Source organism: Epargyreus clarus, unplaced genomic scaffold (assembly GCF_041222505.1).
Source record: "Epargyreus clarus isolate Ecla_fem2 unplaced genomic scaffold, WU_Ecla_fem_2.2 ptg000004l, whole genome shotgun sequence".
In the NCBI taxonomy this organism is placed as follows: Eukaryota; Metazoa; Arthropoda; class Insecta; order Lepidoptera; family Hesperiidae; genus Epargyreus; species Epargyreus clarus.
Genome location: NW_027332212.1, coordinates 4,809,436 through 4,824,547, shown reverse-complemented (window position 1 = coordinate 4,824,547; position 15,112 = coordinate 4,809,436). Strand labels below are relative to the sequence as shown.

General features: G+C 31.8%; 1 protein-coding gene across 4 annotated transcripts in view; it reads right to left on the bottom strand.

Annotated features, from left to right (window-relative positions):
• Positions 1-15,112, bottom strand: part of gprs (speckle type BTB/POZ protein) — a 34,463-nt gene that overhangs the window by 6,057 nt on the left and 13,294 nt on the right. For all 4 annotated transcript variants that reach the window (XM_073092962.1, XM_073092964.1, XM_073092961.1 and 1 more), the window contains exons 3-4: positions 14,478-14,613; positions 10,165-10,282 (exon numbers count right to left, since the gene is read on the bottom strand). In XM_073092962.1, coding sequence (XP_072949063.1) covers positions 10,165-10,282; positions 14,478-14,613 — 254 coding nt within the window. The remainder of the gene's footprint in view (positions 1-10,164; positions 10,283-14,477; positions 14,614-15,112) is intronic.

Genomic DNA, 15,112 nt, shown 5'->3' with positions numbered 1-15,112 from the left:
AAAGCCGTTTCGGAGAAGTACGGTAACTAACATTGTGACACGAGAGTTTTATATATAACATTATTTAGGGAATAAACAACAGCGCAGAGGAGTATGAGATTTGGCATAATAAAAGTTCACATAGAGGAGTACAGAAAGATAAAATTTATGCATATTAATGCGTAACACATAAATAAAATAAGGAAATTAAACAAAAATGATATATATTTGCAAAACAGTAACGTATATTATAATACGTAGATATGAATGTAATACGTAGGTACGTAGATACGTTTTTCTTTTTTATAATAAAGAAGTAGCAGACGAGCATGCAATCCACCTGTTGGTAAGTGGCTACTGCCGCCCATGGACATCTGTAATCAACCCCAGATAGGATTAGATATTCCTAACTGAGGTCGGCCACAGATACGACGCTACCCCTGAGGACTAAGCTGGAACGCCTCGGAAAAGTCTGTCTCCCTTACCACACCCTTACAACCAGAACACAGCAGCGCCTAACACTGCTGTTATTAGGTAGAAATAGGTGTGGCGGTGATGCCGCCGGAGTCGAACCACAAAGGGTTCTACCACCTTCAACGATTATTGACTGAAGCTTAATCGGTTACTGTTAACATTCAGTTGCAAGATTTTACCTTTATTATTTAACATACGAACCAAAGGCAACTTAAAGAAACGCTTGTAATAAACAAACTTGTTCACTAGAAATTAAAAATGAAGAAAGAGAGTTCTAGATTTATTTACTGAAATATAAGTCAAACATTAATAAGCCAAATTCAGAAACAAAAAGCGAAAAGCTGATAAAATTGTACAAGCTGCCGCAAGATCGCAAGTTGAATTAAATAATAGAAATATTTCATATCCGCGATCCCACAGATTATCCCCGAACCGCATTACCGATTAGCGATTAACCGATTAGCGAGTCGAACCGCAAAGGTTTCTACCACCTTCATACGTATTATAACATACCTAAAATATATAGAAATTTAGTACAATGCATCTTATATTTCGCTAAATCTAAAACCTAGCTCGTATTTGCTCGTATTTTAATTACCAAGAGACTTCCAAATTCGTTTTGATGTTACGGGTACGTTTATATTATTAACATACAATATTACTAAAGCATACTTAAGTAAGATATTAATTACGTGCGTTGAAATATGTAGCGAAAGATTTAACATCTCGTATATAGATTAGGTACTTAACGCGTAACAACAGGATGGCGTATCTTGTCAGAATAACAAACTCATATAATTAGACCAAGCAAGCTTGTTTCAAAGTTTTGTAGAAAATTTCAGCATTCTTTATTGTAATATCGAGGGTATCCGCGAGAAAGAATTTAAAAGTTATGTGAAATATTCAACAAAATGTTGTTCTAAACATACTTCATAAGTACAATAATAATATTCAACAAAAATAAAAATATTTTTTCTAAATTCTAGGACATAGGCTTTATGTAAATAAAATATACGTGTATAATTTCATTTTGAAAAATGTCACTACGTCGCCCTGTGATTGTTACACGGGTGAGTTTATTCTACGTGATTTTATAGTTGGATTTTTATATAGGTTACTAGCTGACCAGGCAAATGTTGTGTCGCCGTATAATTAAAAAAAAATGTTAAGAGTACACAACCCTTATCACCTAGAGGTATGAAAAAAAAAATTTAACAAAAAAATAAAACCGACTTCTATGTCACTACAAAGTAAAAAATAATTGAAATAAATGTTGGTTTAGTACATATTTATGAAGTCGGCGCTCAATATATTAAGTTTGATAACAGCGTAAACAGCGTGTCCAATATGAGCGCCGACTTCAGAAATATGTACTAAACCAACATTTATTTCAATTATTTTTTAATTTGTAGTGACATAGAAGTCGGTTTTATTTTTTTGTTAATTTTTTTTTTTTCACCCTTTTTAGTGATGATATGCTAACGTTTGTATTAATATTATGTAAAATTGTATAAAGGTGATCATGAATAAAGGTAATCTTCCATCATATGTCTCTACTCAAAGACCTCATCATATATTCGTAAGCTCCAAATGCCTAACTTGTATGATTGAGGCAGGAGGCACTTCTGCATTATCAGAGTTGAAGAGTAGAAGGTCAAATTTTCCATCATATATCTCTACCTATCAACCTTATTGAATATTCATAAGCATCAAATGCCTAACTTGTATGGTTGAGGCAGGAGGCACTTCTGCATTACCAGGGTTGAAGAGTTGAAGGTCAAATTTTTCATCATATCATGTTAACCTAGATACTCAATGTTCATTTTAAGTTTCATGAGAATTGAGTGGGCAGAAGGTAAGTTGTCATAAAATATGTAAAAAGCAGGGGTAGTGATGATGAGTTCCACCCCATAACTTAAATTCTAATCATCAGAGCATACTAATGTTAAGGTAGGAAAGTACCACGACGAAACTCTCTTTCATATGAAAAAAAGAAAATTAAAATTGCTTAAGAAATACTCGACTTATTCAAATTTATATGAAATCGGGCTTTTCCAATTTTCCGGGAAAACTGGCGGAAATTTTCAAATTTCCTCGAAATGGGACCCCCTGTGAAACTAGCCGCATATAATGGTGTATGAATCATATCGATCGGTCGCGGCTTCGCGAAAAAATCGCCGAACAAACATAAAAAAAAAAAAAAAAAATATATACGGTCGAATTGAGTAACCTCCTCCTTTTTCGAAGTCGGTTAAAAAATAGATAGTAGCGGATTGTGACACCTACTAAATATGCATATAAATTTCTCGTGTTAGTTACCGTACTCCTCCGAAACCACTTTACCGATTTTCACCAAATTTTATATGTATATTCTGTAAGTCTGAGAATCGGCAACTATCTATTTTTCATACCCCTAAGTGATAAGGGTTGTCCACCCTTAACATATTTTTATTTACATGGCAACACAACGTTTGCCGGGTCAGCTAGTATTATGTAAAAAGAAACTGAGGAAAAAAATGGAAATCAACCTGATGAATGAACTCCTACCTGAGTTCTGCTACAAATGCGTCGATACCTCTGAGGACTAATTAGGAATACCTTATATACCTTTATCAAATACCAAAAGAGAGTAATATTCATTTCATCAGTCAATTCAAATCATCGATTTTATCATATTTCCGGTCAATCATAGGAAAAACACTCAGTTTAGATTATCATGCTGCTAGATAACAGTGTTTTATTAATTTCGCTTATCATTATTATCTGGACATTTCCTATCAGTTTATCTATTTATTTACTGTTTTGGAAATCAAATATGAGGTATGATCCTTTGATGGTTATCCAACCTGATAACGTATAGGTCAAGGCTTAGGATTTATGTAAAAAAATATTGATAATATACTTACGTATGTGAGTACTCTTTTTGAATGTCAATACATCTACCGTAGAAGGTAGTATATCGATGGTCGATTGGAAAAATGTTTTGAAGTTCTTAGACACACACATGATTTCAGTTTTCGAACAGCAACACGACAGTGTGAACAGTAGAAATATCGACCTAAACTAATGAACACTAGCACAAATAAACTATAGACGTCACAAAATGTATTTCTAATAGATGGCTTTATACTCAACTAGCGCCAACGGGCAGCAAGTTAAGGGAGTGGCAAAGGACAATGCCCATGAAAGTATGGACCGTCGTCCAGAGCTGCATCAAATTGAAACTTGTTGTGGACGATGTATAATTAACCAAATACTACCACCAATAGGTAATTATTTTTTTGATCAGCACCCGGGTTCTGAAGTTATTTACCGAAATGTTACATAACCTCAAAAGCGAAATAGACGGTAGATTGATGGTCGGTTTTAACTGATAGTAGGTACCTATAATGTAGTTCGATTAACATATTCCATTTACTTTTATAGGTAGTGGGTAAAAAAAACGTAAAATAATTCTAAAAACCTAAATAATGAATTCCGAGTGTAAAATACCGCCATTTTAATTTTTAAGAACAACAATCAACATTTCGTCTTATTTTATCTTAAATGGAGTCCCCTGTTCAAAGAAACTATTCCGATCGACAAATTATGTAAAAAAAGCAAAAAATAATTTTAATATTACTTTCATTTTGACGCATGAGAACAATTAGTACCAAGAATGGGCATTCTCCTTTATAAATAGGACCTTTTTCGCTCTGAAATTGCAAAGACTATTCTTGACGATATTTTTTGGGCTACAGATTTTGGAGCGACGACAATTTTAAGCTCTGAATGTTGGTGTTTCTGAGCGCTTACTTCTGAAGGCTTCGTCTAAGATGTTGAAGAAGTGAACGACTTAGAAGAAGACGTTACCATTCTTCAGGATAATCACAAATTTATGAATGATCTCAGGTGGGACTTCAATTGTATTAGATATTTATTACACATTTTGGATATCCAATGAGCCAATAATTAAATGGACGGCATGTTGGTTTGTTATTCCAATTTCATAAAAAATAACATTTTACAAAACATCGAGATAGAATACACTCTACAAGGTCATAAATACAAATTGCCAAGACACTCTACACTTAAGAACCGGATCCTCATTACCTTTAGTAACTTGAACCTCGTCCTTACTCGAACATCGTTGACAAACTCAATTCCACACATCGACCCCAATTTGTAACGGTTTTTATGTTTCTTTACATTGTCTGTACGTTTTCTTAGTATCTAGTATCACTTAAGACTTGATACTCCTTATCTTGAAGATTTAATAAAATTTATTATCATTAATTAAATTGTAGTGGCAAACAAGTATTTGTATCTGATGGTAAGTGAACACACTCGAGCTTTTTACATCACATGGTAAATGGGCAATGCAAATAGTAATGGAGTCTTATCAAATATCTGTTATAGATGCGTTACTTGACGATTTAATAAAATTTATTATCATTAATTAAATTGTAGTGGCAAACAAGTATTTGTATCTGATGGTAAGTGAACACACTCGAGCTTTTTAGATCCCATGGTAAATGGGCAATGCAAATAGTAATGGAGTCTTATCAAATATTTGTTATAGATGCGTTACTCGTGAGGTCAAAAAAAACCTCATGAAAGTGTTTGCCTTACAACACCCTTAAAACAGTGCCTCATGTGGGGCAGTAATGCCGTCGTAATTCCAAGAAGAATACTAAAAAACATAAAGTATTAAGTACGGCGTCAGGAGTATTGATGTTTTATTCTTACGGCATCTGTCCGAAAGATTAGTAGAAAATGTAGATTGATAGAAAATTTTCTTTGATCAAGATCAATTTGGCTATCCAACAAGATAATTAATGCTAAGTTATTCTTATCGCATCTGCCTAACGGATTGATAGACAATAAATGTTAATTTTCTTGGGTCTAGAATTAATTCGGCTATCCAACGAGATAATAGCCTGCGTAGTGGAAACTCCGGCAAGTGACAGCAATTTGCATCACATATGCATAAATTATATACTATTATAGAACGTGTAAAGTTTCTACTAACAGGGACTATTAACAGGGTAAATCGACCAATATGTATAAGGGTAAGGAGTAATAACTTCCTTACTACAGACCTGTAATATCAGGTTGACTTTTAAGATTTATTTATTTTTTAATAATTTTTCACAGAAATTTAAATTTTCTAGAATAGTAGTTGTTCAAAAACTATTTAAACTTGAAATTTTTCACTCCAAGTCATTTTAATAGAAATACGTTCCATGAAAGTTATGCTGCAAACAAATTAAAAAGCTAATAGAAAATGTGATTTGACGTAGTCAAAGTGCTTACAAACTAACAAGGCTAGTTATGAAAGAGAATAAAATAATTATGTTACGAAATTGTCTCTGAGATAAGTATACCAAACATTTACCTATAACAAAAGCTATTGACTGAGGCAAACTTAATTTTATAGACCGCTACTTGCAACGACGAACCAATCATAGGGTAAAAGCCAATAACACATTTACTCGTGCCATACTGTTGCCAGCTTCTATGTTTCAGAAACTACGTTACTGAGTCTAAAACAATTGCCTGCAGCATCGGTATTTTATCGCAACTATGTTTTCCACAGCAAGTTATCTATGTAAGTAAATTCCTTTCAACGATTAACTAATAATGGTGGCGTCGAAACTATAGAATTTTGTAATACACATTATAAGGCAGTGATAGTTTTGTGGTTGAAACTCGGTCTTCCAAGGTAGGAGGTCCGAGGTTGAAATTCCAAGCAAATACCTCTGATTTTTCAAAATTACTTGCGTATTAGAATAAATTATCAGTTGCTGTAACGGTGCAGGAAAACGTCGTAAGGACCTATACTCCTGAGAGTTCTTTAAAAAAAGTTCTCAAGGGTGTATGAATTGTACCAATTCGAACTTGACAAACTTGATGGGCTATGGTGTAAGAATGAGAGGGTCATTCTGTAAGGAGACACACGTCCAGCAGTGGGGTATAGTGCGACAATGGGTTGAATATTGATTATATTATTTAGCTTCACAATACAAATTAATTTTTTATTTGCTTTAATTAAAAATAGCTTTCCATAAAACTCTTAAGAGCACAGAGTTTTCGCTTTTACAAATGCATAGTAATATAAAAATGTAAATTAAGTACGTCGCTAAATTCAATTTTATCGATCGCGTCATCTGAAGGGAAAATCCAATAATCTGCTTACGTCATTGTCTCCGAGCGAAGTCACTTAATATTCTTTGTACTAAGCTTTTAAAAATAATCCCTTTATTTCATCAGTTCATGTTCTCTTTTACAAGATACTGTTACTTTACAGTTTAATTACAAATTACTTTACAGTTTAATGTTAGAAAATTAATCCTTATTATTTTACAAATTATTTTTTACGTAGATAAAATTTCAACCTTACTAAAGTTTATGTATATTTTAGACTAAGTATGTATACCGACATGCACACGAAGTGAAACTATTACAAAGGGTACAAAATGACACGACACGACATATCGTGATACGATATAATACATACACGAAACGATTCGTCGGGTAAAATAATTTTTGGCTAAACTTGCAATATTTACTAAGTAACTACACGATGTCGATATTTTACTGTGGGGTTTGAGAAAACCCTTTCATCACTTTTAATAAAGAACTTCCAAAGACCTCTAAATATACTTCAATTTATTACTTGGTATTTTAATACTAAAGCTATTTATAGAGTTCATTAAAGGCTTCTCTTTAAAAATTATTATCATTAAAATGTCCAAGAATTTCGAATCGCCAAAAAGGGAACTATTAATTCGTTTGATAAATAATTGGAACGTCACAATTTAAATTGAAGCCTGTGCCTGGTTGTGAAATTAAAAGGAAATTGGAAACTACGTCCCGGCTTTCATTTTTCATAATAGCTATATTTTACGTCATTTTGTCACGTTCGCGTAAATAAATTTTAAGCTTTATTTTAAATGTTTATACTCTAGTTTGCCTTTTATGAGTCTTAACGTATTTAAACTATTTTTCAATACATAGTACGAATTCGTACGTTTTGTGATGTAAATTTCTTTACAATTTTTAAACAGTACGTAAATTTATATATTACTCAAAATTTACTAGAGTTACATGTTCAGTAACTTTATATTTTAAGAAGACAATCATTAAAATTACGCAATAATAACTATAAAAATCATACTTGTAAATACTAAACTTAATTTTTTTTTGTAAGTCTGCCCCTTTATATATAGCATACGTTTAACTCTTTATTTATTATTGTAATGTCACACCGTTTATAATAGTGTAAATCTATCTACCTTAATCATTTTAGGTGACCACAGTACCGACGAAGGTAAATATGAACATAAATTGGTTTTGGATTTTCGTTAACGCCTGAAATTGGGTCGCCTGGGGACAAAACCACAACAGGACATAAGCAGACAGGCGAAAATTTAGTTTGAAAATTCTCGGCTGTCAGTAACGAGGTTTATGAAAACCGCAGCAACAGTTTGCACGGTCACGACAGCTTGTACGGGAAACGAGGTGTAAGAACACGTGATGCGGCAAACGTAACTGGATTAACAGTCGACGTCGTACACCGGTATGGTTCTAAAAAATTAGCAAAGATGTACTCGTAAATTGAAATAAATCCAAGATAATATAATAACGACATCTTATACAATAAGCTAGTGCTTCTTAAGCTCCTATCGAAATAGACCATTTAATTTTTGTCTTGCCATGGATCTTGCGCTGTTCGTGTAATTGAGTTTGCCAAAAAATCGTTCTTTTTTTGGAATTAAGTATACAAAAAAGATATAATAATAATAATAATGTTATAATAATAATAAGTTCACATAAGTCTTGAAATTGATATTAAGTATAACATTTTTCACAATTACTGCCAGCGGTCTGCCGAACAATTGGTTCAGAAAAAAATGAGATAGCCTATATTAGCAAGTGGCAAGTGGCAAGCTAATAGTAATTTATGATATAAAGGTGGTGGAACCCTTTGTGGTTCGACTCGGGCGGCACCACCGCAACACCAATTTCTGCCTAAAAACTTCTTCGTAAAAAATTAAAAACTTTCGTCTTCTGGTGTAAAAGTTGTGTCGGACGGATCCGAACGCCTCGGAAGGCGTTCCAGCTTAGTTTTGAGGGGTAGCGGCGCATCTGTGGCCAAACTCAGGCAGCAATATGTAATCCTATCTGGGGTTAATTACAAATGACCATGAGCGCTGCATGCTCGTCTGCTACTCCTTTATTATAAAAATATCAAAAAAAATGCACAATAAGAATTAAATGAAGTTGCATAACGAGGTAATACAATAGCATATGGTGCTAATCCTCATTTAGTAGGTCATTAGTTGGTACTTAATTAAGTGAGGCTTAATTGGGCAGTAGGCGTAATCTTCAACAAATGCCAGTAATATTAACTAAACACTAATGAGGTATTTTCATCTCTCTATGCAGTTAGATAATGATAATATTTATAGCAATTGATTCGAAGTTAACTACTCATGTTTGTGTGTGCAATCGGCATAGAATGTGTTGGTATATTTTTTGTAGCAAATACTTTTTCAGTAACTAAGCTACCGAGTAACATAACATAACTTTGTACCTAATTTATACTTGGAATTGTTCTTGGTGCTATTTAGGACTAATTAAAAAATAACCACGCCCTCCTACAATTATTTTATTGATTATAAAACTAAAAATACTAAATTCATTTTGTATAGAATCAGTCAAGTTGATAATCTTAATTGATATATTCTCGGAAACTAGAAAAATCTACATTTTTATTCCACAAGTTTACTAGTTAAAAACTAAATATGTATACTAATCGTCAAAGTATTACACTGTGTGTTGTATAATTATTAAAGTTACTTATACAATTAAAGTCGACTGTACCTTTATGTACACTATTTTGTGAAAACTATCTTCACAAATTACAAAGGTTCTCAAGTATTTAAGAAGAAAACTCAAAGAAACTGCATTAGCTTTATCCTAAAAAATATCTTCAGTAATCTGAATATTATGCTGTTTACTTATTTTTATTTTAATTAAATAAGCTTAAAAGTTCCAATTAAAAAACTTTCACATGATTAGCCAAATAAATTTCTCGAAACGTTAAACTTGATATCTAGTTAGTACGTTGTCTGGAAACTTTGGGGGATGTTCGATAATCTCATTACATTGTAGACTGCTGATTTAAAATCAATCCAATTAATGGGATACGTCAAATTGTTACATTGGATCAGAAATCTGAAAATGTTAATATTATGATTAGAAAATTAAGTTTGCGAAAAGATTATTTGAATAATGCCCATTTTCTTTATTAAGTCATTAATGGTTACTTTACGAATCTTCTTGTGTAGGTGGGTCTTTTGCCCCATAATTAGTTATGATTTAAATTCATGTAGATTTTCCTGGAAACTAATTTTAGTAAATGTTTTTGGAGGTTGGCAATTGATGTCGACTGTTGTTGACAAAATGTAATTTGTTAAGTAGTGAAAAAAATAAATAGAACTCTACACAAAAACTCTAAAGCAAAAATCGTACCTAATTCTGAAAATTTAATTATTGGTAAAAGGGAAGATTTAGATAGGATATACCTAAAAGGTCCAAAATAAGAAATATACACACTAAGGACAATTGAAAGGAAGTTTCATAAATCTATGCCGGTGACAGTACTTCTTGCTAGTCACCCATGAGCTTATAGATGAATTAACAGATATCTTAGTAGAAACTTACCTAACAGAGTCCTAGGCTGCAACGTGACGCATCCAGTGTGGATGTACTCAATCAGCTGACGGAACACATCAGGCTCGAACTCTTCAATGATGAGGGTCTGGTGTTGCTGGGATGAAGGCTGTTGTATCATCAAAAATAATATTAGCAATTATAAAGAGTGACAATAATAAAATATATGGCCCTAAGACATACACAGGAAACCAATTAAGAAAATCAATATATTACATTTATTTATATGACGGTAAAATTATTTTCACACATTTAAACACAGGTTAAGATTATTTTCACTATTGGATTATTACTTTATTCTTCTTGAGACAAATAGGTTTGAGTTTTGAGAATTAATCACTTTTCGGTTTCTAAGAAAAGATACAAATGTAGTTCACTATTTACACTTTTCGTATCAAAAAGCATTATAATTAGGTACAAAATATGGGCTATGATACGAAAATATAGAACGTGTTGTGTAATTTTCGTTAACCGCGAAATAATATTCCTTGTACAATTATATAATTTTGTTTTAATTTAATTGTCAAATAAACTATTACCACGAACCGCAAAATCGTTTTAATTTAAAGTTAACTGTAGCATATATTTTCATAAAAAGATATTATCATGAAAAAATTTGAAATTAAATGTGGTTTACAAATAAGTAACTACTCTATTACAATATAAATTAAAGAGATGAAAATGTATAAACATATATTAAATCATTGAGTAAATTTCGAGTCTGTTTCTCTGTAAATGTCTCTCGAATTAACTTTAGTGGATCCAACCTCAAAGTCAAATATAATTTCTGAATAGAAGCATCAAAACTAACAACAAATTTCAATTAAGTTGTAAAATTAATCTGAAGTGTCTCTGCTCCGCAAATTAATTTCGTTAAGCACACATTATCTTACTTCCTCATTCAAATAAGTAGACAGAAGCAATTTAGTGAAGTCAAGTACGTGATACTGTGAGCTAAAACATAATCAATTAATTGAGAAAAGATAAATTAAGATTACATGCCGAAAGGTGCTTTAACAAAGCCGTATTTACAAAAATAAAGGATGATTTTTAAACAGATGAAGAAGACAATACGCCATCAGTCATTTTAAGGCTTTCAAACCTAGATGCTATAGAAAAATTTGAAACTGTATAAATTTTTGAAATAACTGCCAATTTTACCATGCATGAAAACTTCGATAAACAAACCTCAGTGAAACAATTGAGCGTTAACAGTCAAATGATTTTGTGTTTTAATTTGCCGTAGCTACAAAATAAATAAGAGAGTGAAAAACTGTACAGTACGACACCGAAAATTTGAACCGACGTAGGCCTACAACATCATGAGGGACTTGTTTCACCGACGCCGAGTAACGATTAGCGAGAACTATGTTAATTAAAAAGATGTACCAAAGGTTTAAATGAGGCACAATGTAACAATGTTGTGGCTGCAAGAAATTTATTTGTATGAACTTTATTATTTTTAAACCCAAATAATAGTTTGATCTTTCCTTATCATAGTATTTATCGCATGTCGTTTACCCGTTCGCAGTGGTACAAGTCAGTTATTTGGTGTTACCTCTTGTATCGGAGCCAATTGCTGCGCGAATGACGATCTCTGTGGTGAACAGTAAAACATTTATTGTGAATGATGAAACATGAGTACCTACTGAATATGTTTTAAATGTTTCTTTTGGATAACAAATTCACGAAGAAATATAATGTATATTTTGATACAACGTAGTCGACGCGACTTTACTTTGTATTTGCATTTGAATTTTGTGTCTGTAACAAAACTAAAAAATATTATCTTTCAGGAAAAATATATTACATTTCTCACATAATTTAGGAGCATACTTCTTATATTTGTTTTTATGTGGCGTTGGTTCTTCTCTTTCCTTTGCAAAAGTTCTGTCCCGGGATTTCGGTTTACTAATTAGGGTTTGTTATTAGACTTTGTTTTGCTTGTGTTTTACTTCTTTTTTGTCCTTTCTGTTTGCATTTTCCTAATATTTAATGTTCTTCTTTTGTTTCAAAGGTCAAAAGCATTACATTAAAATACTCATTACATTTTAATTTACTGTAATAGTAATCTCAAGGTTTTTGTTTTATAATGTGATCGTCAGCACGTTGTATTACGTTGTTGTGTTAGATCACTGTATACTAAGCAATATTTTCAAAAAGAAACTAATATTTGTATTTCTGTATTTAACCTGATGTTTCACTTTTAATTAATTCCACTACTATTTTAATTTCATATTAAATTGCTACCAGTACTTCACCGATATTAATTACTAAAACTTTAATCACAGCAAGACCACCTGGCCATATTTCAATATCTTTCAAGCAAAAAAGATTTCCGATATTGAAAAATCCAAGATGAAAATATCGTTTCTCTTATAAATTCTACAAGAGAAACTGAACTGAACGTTTTCCAATAAACGAGATTGCTTTTATAAGCTGTTTGTGTTTGAAGACCGAGAATACATCTAAATGTATTTAAACTTAGTAAAGAGTGCAAAGTTTCTATTACTTGTATAGAAAAATGGCAATGTATTTTTAAATTGAAAAGCGATCATTGAATTTGTAGACAATGTTTGAAATTAAATTGTTTGAAATGGTTTCATTGTAATATTAGGATAGGAATACCTGATGGTAGACTACAGTTGTATACCTGCAGCTGTAAAACTACTTTAATTATTAGAAATAAAACATCTTTAAACGGCTTAAGATAAAATTATTGTCTACAGATTACAGTGTAAGTAAATATCACGTGAACTATATACATTATCGTTACCTACTTCATACAACTTTTTGTTCAACTCAAGAACACCTCAATAACCGTTGTTTTCATTTCCTTCGCTATACGTTTATAGAAAATTTACCTTTATTTTTATGCATTGCTTACGTAACATTGTGGTCTAAGTATTAAAATGCTCATAATTATCTTAATAAAATTGTTGCAGACCCAGTAGTTCATAAAATTAATGGATAGTTTCGGCAACGCTGTAAAGATTTAATCAATTAGTTTTCCTATAGTTAGCCTGTGAATACAATTTACCTAAAGAGCTAAAAAATATATAGCTACTATTTTTTTAAAGAAGTGTTCCAGTCGCTTCCATAAAATTATATACTTCGTCGCCAATATTACTAGTATTGACGGGTTATTTTACAACCTTACCAACATTTGAAACGGCAGAATATATTATTATACTATGCAAATGTAAGCAATTTCGTAGCTTTTGTGTCGTTAAACGAAAACATGCACATGAAAACTTACTATATGTCTCTCATCTATGAGTCCGCGTACTGTCAATTTATTTTGCCCTATGACCCCTTAACCCACCGGTCCGTAATGAAATTGGAGGAGGGCATAAAATCAATTTTACGGTTCAAGCTATCTTCAGAGAAATTGGTGGGCGGATGTTTCAGCTGAACATTTTGATCTAGCCAAATAATGCGAGTATTCGAGTCAATATATTGTTTCAAATCGACTTGAGATAATATTTGTCTACGAACTCGCAGATTGTAATAGTTTACAAATAATTATTATTGTGTTATCGAAATACCTTGTACCTGATAGTCGAATGTTATGTATGTACTTCAGGTAATAACCCGACGTACATACATACATTCGACTGTCATGTTATTTAGTATGTTATATAATACTAGCTGACAAACGTTGTGTTGCCATATAAATAAAAAATGTTAAGGGTAAACAACCCTTATCATTTAGGGGTATGAAAAATAGATAGTAGCCGATTCTCAGAATATGCATATAAAATTTAGTGAAAATCAGTAAAGCCGGTAACTAACATTGTGAAATCAAAAAAATATATATAAGATATATAACATACTAATTAATTACTTAAAAATTAAAAAAAATCGCATGTTTTTTATGATTACACGATATGTTTAAGTAACTACTATGAATACCACAAACTTGTATCTAAAATGAATACGATAATTTATGAAATGAATTTTAACGGAATTCTCATACGTTCACTAATGAATTTAGTGAAATACTCATTTATGTTTAAAGCGGAACTTTGCTAAAGATATTTAATTAAATGTTCTATGGGATATTTATAATTGTTATTAGCATATTAAACTTACAATGTTTTTTTTATCAAGAATAGTAAATTTGTATTTAGCTTAAATAAATATATTTTGCGCTATAAAGTACTTACTGAATTAGGATAAATAGTAATACTTATTAAATATGCATTAGTAGGTCTATAATTTTATTTAGTCAAACTTTTTTTTTTCTTAAGAGTTATTTTTAATATTGTAGCAATAGTTATCATTCTGATGATGAACTTTACCTGTTGAGCGGCATTCTGGAGGTTGAGGAGGGGTTCCGAAGACCTCTTGAGGAAGAGCCGAAGTTTGTTCTCCCTCGGAGCTGGTTCCTTCTTCCTTTGAGGACTGGGAGCTTGATAGAGCATTTTTTGGAATACTCTGCCGAAATAATTCGTTATTTAGTAACAAATGAGACCTCACTTAACGAAATAAAAAAATCAATACTACATTTCGTTTTAACGTAGAGGATAATAAACCAGGAGTTGTAGTGCCGAAAACATACAAACTACAGTAAGGTACAGTGATGGATAGGTTTATTAGAAAATCTAAGTAAATATGCGGGAATGACTCATAATCTATAAAGTTATAGGAAAGCACAAAAGTAATATTTAATTAAATAAAAAATAAGATAATATCCCATATAAATGCAAACACGGAATAAAAAAATATGTCTCCATTCCGTGGAGTCATGTATGTCCCAAGTTTCTTCGATTGTAGGAAAAGACCCAGGAATGAGACATAAAAAGTTTGTTTTTATAAAAGGATAATTGATTCAGGGCTTAATAAAACGACAGTAGCAGAAAACTCGTTACAAGGCCATTGTTTTTAAATGGAACTCCAGTTACGTTGTATGCGGGGATTAATTTATTTTTGAAAG